Genomic DNA, 8243 nt, shown 5'->3' on the forward strand with positions numbered 1-8243 from the left:
GACATAGTCGGTTTTACCGGTCCACAGGAGATTAGAACAACAAGTTGGTAATGTAATAGCGTATTAACCATTTTAATTGCTGGGCGGCACGTACATTCTATTTATGTATCATTTCAGACTCCAGAACGAAGTATTTCCTAGAACCACAAACACCGGGCTGTAGGCTACTGCCCTGAAAAGCAGCGCCAGGTTGACATCACCGATAGCCTGCTCTGTCCAAGCAGTGTAGACTATGAGGCTAGGACACTCCTGGAAGAGCCTTTCCGTCTAAATATATTCACCCCCATGGGTAAATTAGAATATTGCAGCAGAAAAATAGTGGGATTAAGCAAAAGGAAATGCGTACGAACACAATTAGCATTTACATTAAGCAATAAAAAGCGCGTGACATAACGTGAGACATTATCTCTGTCTAAATATGTGCACAGGCATTTCACTATTAGCCTGTCAATTTGTTGTTTGAACTATAAACAGAACAGTGTTTAGGTTAAAGTTGTATTTTAAAATGATGTAGACATTTAGCTCCATTTACCCCCAATCCCTTCAGTTTCCGTTGGATTAATATTGGGGCATGTCCTGCTTTTAAAGGGTCTATAAAGCGGTAAAATAAATGATATCAATTTTGATTGCAGGCAACATTGACCTGTGAGTGAGTGTGAAGTCTCATGGTGAGACAGGTGAACACTCCATGGCTTTTTCATTCATATTTTCCTACTGACACTAGTACTGATTTAAGGGGCTTAACCTTAACATTATTTATGCAATGTGACTTTTCTTTCTTCTTCTTCTGTGCAGATTGACACCGATGTCATCGTGCTGATGGACGATGCAACTCTGGCAAACTACATCCCCTCCTATGGAGACCGAATTGCCCTCTTCAGTTTCTGCAAAAGTAAAAAGCCTTTCTCAAAACGAAAAGAAGGACTCTTACAAAAACTCCGTGACAAAATGAAACTCAGAAAGGTGAGCAGTGATGAAAACAGTTCACAAGGAGAGTCAACAACAACACAAACAAAGAAGCTAAAAACAACACGAAATGTAGAGATAGGATGGATTCACAGTGACGGTAATATAGCCAAACAGGTTCGGGCAAAACAGGGAGGTGGCACCAGAAAGATTAAAATGGCAGTTGATGCTGGATTAAAAGACATCCTTCAAGAAGGAAAGAAACTTTTCTTTCCTGATGGAATATCTCCTAAAGGATCAGAATCAGATTTTGAGTTTGAGGTGTGGGACTTCAAACAGAACTGCCTTACTGATGACACTTGCCATTCCATTGGCACTATGTACGAGACCGCAAGACTGACAATGTTACGCTTTTATATTGCAACCAAGCCAAAAGAACTTGAAGATGATGCCAGCGACACATCTGAAGTGATCCTTGTCTCAGCACAGGGTGGCAGTGAAATCACTACAGCAGAACTACAAGTGGGGGATGTCATGGGTGATTTTGATGGAGTCCATCCTGCTTTTGAAATGTCTGTTAATTCTGAAATTAAAATTGGTCTCCTTTACAATGTTGAAGAAGACAGACTGATCTATGCTGGTTTTCTTATGCCTGCCAGTCCAGCTCATCCCGAGAATGCGATACCAATCACTGTACATCATACTAACACTTTACATGACATGATTAATGCTTTTTCTGATGCAGAGATTTTGAACAAAGCACTGAATGTGAAACGCATACTTCCAGATAATACAGAAGAAGCAGGCATTGGATCTGGGGTACTAAGAGATGTTCTCAGCTGCTTCTGGCATGAATTCTATGAGAGATGTACACTTGGTACCACAGTTAAAGTACCCTTCATTCGCCATGATTTTCATGCTGAAACATGGAAAGCAATTGGGAGAATCATTGTGAAAGGTTACCAGGATTGTCAATATTTGCCAAACAAACTTGCACTCCCCTTCCTTGAACAGGTGCTTTTCAACAGTGTGTACAGTGATATTAAAGCACATTTTCTGCATTTTGTGAACAGCCAAGAACGGGAGGTTTTGATGCAAGCGATGGATGATTTCTCCACAGTTGACTCTGATGATCTTGTGGAAGTTCTTGACAGCTATGGCTGTAGAAAAATGATAACCGCCCAGACACTTCCTACAATACTTGATGAAATTGCGCACAAAGAGCTAGTCCAAAAGCCGATGTTCGTCATTGACTGCTGGAGGGAGATCACCCATCGTCGTTTCTCCCTCAGTCCAGAGGCACTGATCAAGCTATTTTCTGACCTGCAACCAACCTCAAAAAAGATCTGTCAGCTGTTGAAATTTGCTGATGATTTGACTCCAAAACAAAAGGAAGTGGGAATTCATCTGAAAAGATTCATCAGAGAGCTAGATGAAATTAAACTTCAGAAATTTCTGCGGTTTTGCACCGGATCTGATCTCATAGTTACAGACAGCATCTATGTGGAATTTAAAGAAATGCCAGAGTTTGAAAGAAGACCAATTGGGCACACGTGTGGGAAGATTCTGCAAATAGCTGAAAGCTATGATAACTTCCCAGATTTCCGTTCAGAATTTAATGCAGTTCTTGAAAGCAATGTCTGGATAATGGACATTGTTTAGCTTCCCACAGTCCTTACCTCTTAAAAGAGTATTTTATGCTTAGATTTCAACAGCTATGTGCAGACAACTATAGACCGTAATGAAACAATTGTACCTTTTTTTTTCTTTGTAAGTTGCAAAATGATGCAACACCCAGGTGAAATACTGTGTAAGCCACCACTGAATTGCATGAAATTGCGGCAGACCCCACATCTGTGCATTAACTGGAATCTCATGTTTGCCAAAATCTAGTGCTTTGTTTATTAAGTCAGACACATTAATTCACAGTATATTTTCTACTAAGGTCAAAACTAAGTAGAACTGGATACTGGCATAATCTGAAAGTAATGCAAGCAGTTTTCAAACATTGTATTAATTGCCGAGTAATCTGTACAATTTTGCCTATTACTTTTGCATTAGTTACATGTGCAAAATGTTGTTTTACACTATATGCCATTGCTGGGTTTAATCCAAGTTCAGGTCTTTATAAAGTTTGGATAGTTAATGGTGACTGCTAAGATACCACTTCACAGTTATTTAAACTAAACATAAAGTGTATTTAGTGTGTCAAAGTGTTTTTAGAAAATGCTGAAGCTGTTATGTTTTCTCAAATGTCATTGTCATGTTAACATGTCTTATTATCCATCAAATTTGATGTTCATTAATATTTGGCTTTATTCTATGCCATGTTTAATGTTAATAAAATGTTACTTCATCCACCACATTTGTATTCAGGTCTTCAGGTTGAATGTTGATCTATTGTTGACCCAGCTTCCTATCTATATGGGTAAACAAGCTATAAAATGCAGTTGTTCAAAAATATAAAGCATTTAATAGTCATTCATATTGGACACAAATGTGAGAAAGTCAACTGGCATAAAAAAACAACTGAAAAAAGTTTATCAGTACATGAGTGAAATGCACACTGCAGTGCATGCCATGGGCAGGCTTTGACATTACCAATGTCTCAAAATGGTTGTTACATTTTAATACTCATGAATAACTACACTGATGAATAAACTATAGATTCCACTACTGTGGCCACCACAGCAGAACACTGTTCTGTGAAGATTTGTTTATATGCACTTATCTCGATCTCCTTAATGTCCTTAAATGCCTTGTTGTCCTTTGAAGTATCACAAGTGTACAACTGTTGAAAAATTACAACCAAGTGGCAGCAGTGCTTCATTGTTTGGTTGGGACAAGAAAAGCACAAAGAGTACAAGGCATCCCAAATGTCTTCATCATGGGTTTGGACATTGGCCTTAAGTCACAGAGGATTAACCTGGAGTCGCTGTCTGGATGTCTTCTGTGATCCAAAACATGGTTAGAAGGGTGAGGAAAAACAACAGGAGAGTCAATACCTGTGAGGAAAAATAGACCACAGATTTAAAAAAATATACCACATAAACCATTAGTTCAGTAGTTTAATCAAATTATATGACTGGGGTAAACTACATATTTTCCTTTGTATTTAGAAGAAATTGGATTTGTACCATTTATCAAAGAGTTTGCAGTATTTCCTCTCTTAACAAGATGTACAGATCAGCTGCAGCAAATGGATCTGCTGGAACATCCCATCCATTTTCCTCCATCAGTAGACAACACAGTTCAAAAACAGTGTCATCACAAGGAAACTGGCCTTTGGGGTACACTCTTCCATACACAAAGTGACCTCCTCCATGGAAACAGGTTTGAGTCTATCCTCAGCACTGTGCAGCTCTGGAAATGAGTACATCACAACTGGCCGACCCGATGCCATGTCACCATTTGATCTTTTTCTGATTTTATGTGAATTCCATGTGTTGACAACTTCATCAAGTTCATCCTGCATAGAAAGAAGCACAGTAAATACACAGTGCAAATGTGTAAAACAGGTCTTATACCATGTAATTGCTACCTGTCTAAACTGATGCTTCACTTGCTGCTTTGTTATTCTATGGCCCCATCAGCTAAGTGAATAGTGGACAGACACAGCGATCATTTTTGTTACATCACCTATAATCAATGTAAAATTAAGCAGCACTAACACTATAACAATTCCACTAAACAGCACAAGCAGCAAGATGCAACAATGCACGCTTAACACTTTACAGCTTTTTTAGTACAACCTACATGGCGTTTTGATACAATTTATTGGTGCAATCTTATCTGTATTGATTGATATCTTATTTTTGTGTTGATTTTATCTGTATGGACTGATGTCTGATATTGGTGTTGATTTTATCTGTCCTTGTAATTTGTGTTTATTTTTAATGTATATTGTTAATCACACTGTACAGCACTTTGGTCCGTCTCGGTTGTTTCAGTGCTTTATAAATAAAGTTGGTATGGTATGGTATGGTATAGCAACTACTGTGGCTGGGTGAAGAAGTACAGCCTCTAGTAGGGGCATCAACAGGCATTAAGTTGGTATGACAAGGGGATCATATTTTTCATTGCTCCACAGATTTCTTTTGAGGATCCAGCCAATAATACAAATTGGGTTGAGCACATTTTTCTATGATCATTTAGCCAGTATTACAACACATGACATAACATCTGGTGTGCTATATGAACCTGTCTTGAGAAAGGCAGGAACGTTTTTTTTACCTGAACAAGATTAAAGAAACAAAACTGAATAAGACTTTTGTCCAAAAAGTCTCCTGTGAAGTGACCATCATCCTGGAAAGTTTGAAATAAGTTCATCCAGAACTGTGCACTCTGTTTGCGAAGGGTACCCCACCATCCCTCTATGCGCTGGTTTGCTGTGCTTCTTCCATAAAGGAAACTTCTCTCCCTTGCAAAACTGTCTGAATGGTTTCGCCGCAAAAACATTTGGATTTGTTCTACACAACCATTCCCACGTTATTTTCTGGGCACCACCTAGACAGCCAGCGGTTGAATGACGACATGCGGCTAAACATGTCATCACTGGTCACATTGGGTAGGGGACCAGAGAAAACTACGGAGTCCGACTCAACACTAATCTTACTGACCTCCGACTGGCGAAGTCGGGAGTCATTAGCGCCGACGTGAATAACAACCTTACTGCATTTATGCTTATCCTTAGTCAGCAGCTTCAAATAGGATTCAATGTCGCCCGCTCTGGCCCCAGGAAAACATTTGACTATGGCCGCCGGTTACGTCTAGGAGGCTCCACACCGGCTACGTGGGCATAGCTAGCTGGCCTATTCTCCATGGTGTGGAGCCGCGCTTCTAAGTCTGTGAGCCTCGCCTCCAATGCTGCTAGCATCTGACATTTATTACAAGTACCATTATCGCTAAAGGAGGCAGAGGAATAACTGAACATGCGACACTCCGAGCAAGAGAAAGGAGGAGAGGAAGAGGGGGAAGCCATTGCTCTCGATTAAGCTACTAGCTTAGCTAGCTTCTAAACTAGCCGACCTAAAGTAGCAAGTTAAATTTGGTAGTTAGCAAGAACTTCTGCAAAACAAGTGCTTTAAGTGGTGCAAGCGTATGTTGTCACTCAAAAATTCAGATGAACCTAGAAAATAGTGAGTTTAATTCCTAAACAATCTGGAAGCAAGCACAACGCAGTGCAAATACAGAAAACAGGAAATGAGTACGGTTTACCGCAGGAAACAGCAGTCCGTCAAAGGTTCCCAAATAAACAGTCTGCATGCATACAAGTATTGAAGAGAATTGCTCATCAGGGCAAGAGAGGGCCCAAAGAAACAGGCAGGGTGGCTTGTTATGGCGACCCAGAGGCAAGTAAAGCCACTCAAAGAGACCCTCGTGGCACTGCAGAAACAGGCAGAATTGCATGGGAGGGTGGTCCAGTGGCTGGAGCAACAGGTTAGCACAAAAGCTTATGGGAGACAAAAAGAAACACTGAAGAGAAAAAGAAGCCAGCAACAAACCCCATCAAAACCCAGCCATCTGGGAATTGCAGAAATCAGCCATCTTTATGGGGCAAAGCTCTGGACTACAGATCTGCATGTCTGAAGCAAACTATTTACAAAAACGTGACTGAGCAGATAAAAGAAAGAAAGAAATCGACACTGATAAATTTGAGGAAAAGACTATATTTAACATCATTATAATAAACACCGGCTTTGCCTAAATGTTTAGGCCAAAAGTGTATACGGTATCACTGTTTAACTGAATGCCTATAGTTTACATTTATATTGGAAGATTCTGCAAATCATGATTTACACCTAGTGCCAGTGTTTCCACATTAGTAGAGCAGCAGCTTCAGTCCTTTGTCTGTATACATGATGCATTTAGGGGCTCAATACTGAGGTTAGCATTCAGATCACAAGATACAATCACAGTAGTTGGGCATTTTAGGCACAGTAGGCATTTAAAATATAAGAAAATAGGCTTGAATAGTAAAAATGTTATTTAGATCACTATGTAGAGCTGAGGTGAAAGCACTTATGCAGCCCATGTGAACTGTTGTATTGATTAATATGAAGGTTTTTTTTTCTGTCATACCCACGAAGCAGATGACTGAAAAGCACAGTTGGAACACCTTCTATGTAGACTAACAGTGGGACTTTTCCAAATATAGAAGTAAATGTCACCACAGACCTGTGCTAGTCAGGGTGTTATGGACAACCTTAGGTTGCAGGAGCTTGCAGAGAAACTCAGGCACACTTCCCAAACCTCAATATTTTGTTGTGTGGACCTCTGTGTCAGCCAAACTGACTGGTTGGTTCAGATCAGACTTAGAAATGGACATGAAAACAAACATAAATTTAATGTACAAGTATAAAAGAAACTGCCATAGAAATGCATCTGAGCAGACCCTGCGCACAATCACCTATTGTTCAGTCCAGAGAAGTATAATTTTGGCTTTACAGCTCTGAAGGTGGAGTGATGGATGAGTGGCTGAAGTTTGCTTCCCATCACAGATCTGCATTTAACCTTTGAATTTTGATAAACAGAGACTGTGAGCCATCAGATTAAAAACTCCAGGGCTTTATTTACATAAATGACTCATTTTCATTTCGGTTTTCAGAGTAGAATTCCAGCTGCTTGTATTTCTTGGGAACATGTAACAACCTCAAACAGTTCCTAGCAACAAAAGGCCTCATATGTGTGGCTGGGCTCACATTACAGGACGTCTGATCAATCTGAAACTGGGTTTTATCACACACATAAAGACACATTTGACTCATTATCGCCCCTCAAATTATGAACACTTTCAAACAACAGTAGTTTATAATGCTGCATCCGACCACACTGTGTTATTAAGCCTATTTTTCCAAGGAGACACATTAAGTGCTCTCATACAATCTCACCTCTCATTTGCACTTCTCTTGCTCAAATTCAAAAGTTTAATTTCAAATAAGCTTTGTGTCTCTAATATGCTTTATTGGATGTTGATATGTTATTGTCAAACCTAAATTACAGGCCCTATAATTCAGTAAATGATAAAAACAACCAAATGACTGTATAGTCCAATAATCTAACCAATAACTACTACTTAGCCCCACTGAAAAAAATTACCTACCTTACAAATAGGGCTGGGTATTGCCCCAAAGTGTTCGATACAGGTACCAATACCGATAACTTGACTTTGATGCCTAAACTACTAATACTAATACTTTTTTCGATACCAATTTTATATATATATATGTATATACATAGGTCCCACACCCTCCGTATATAACCCCTCTCACTGGGTTACTTGCTGCTGCCCCCGCTGCTGTTCTGCATAGGCCTGAACCCCCTCAGCCAGATCATCA

At 39.7% G+C, this 8243-nt stretch overlaps 1 protein-coding gene and 1 long non-coding RNA gene across 4 annotated transcripts in view; one reads left to right on the forward strand and one right to left on the reverse strand.

The window, feature by feature from the left end:
• Positions 1-2579, forward strand: part of LOC109966335 (uncharacterized) — a 3007-nt gene extending 428 nt beyond the window's left edge. Inside the window, exons 2-3 of one of the 3 annotated variants that reach the window (XM_020611094.1) lie at positions 633-677; positions 796-2579. In XM_020611094.1, the coding sequence (XP_020466750.1) occupies positions 666-677; positions 796-2568 (1785 nt within the window). In that variant the 5' untranslated portion in view covers positions 633-665 and the 3' untranslated portion in view covers positions 2569-2579. Of the gene's footprint in view, positions 1-6; positions 678-795 lie in introns of those variants that run through there. The other 2 variants (XM_020611093.1, XM_020611092.1) reach the window with 2 other exon arrangements.
• Positions 2580-3820: 1241 nt separating this feature from the next.
• Positions 3821-5380, reverse strand: LOC109966337 (uncharacterized). Its single transcript, XR_002275748.1, has 3 exons — positions 5140-5380; positions 4044-4375; positions 3821-3911 (listed from the first exon to the last, which is right to left on the reverse strand). It is a non-coding gene; the product is annotated as an uncharacterized LOC109966337 (long non-coding RNA).
• Positions 5381-8243: the final 2863 nt, after the last annotated feature.

The sequence above is a fragment of the Monopterus albus genome, unplaced genomic scaffold, assembly GCF_001952655.1.
Source record: "Monopterus albus unplaced genomic scaffold, M_albus_1.0 scaffold109.1, whole genome shotgun sequence".
In the NCBI taxonomy this organism is placed as follows: Eukaryota; Metazoa; Chordata; class Actinopteri; order Synbranchiformes; family Synbranchidae; genus Monopterus; species Monopterus albus.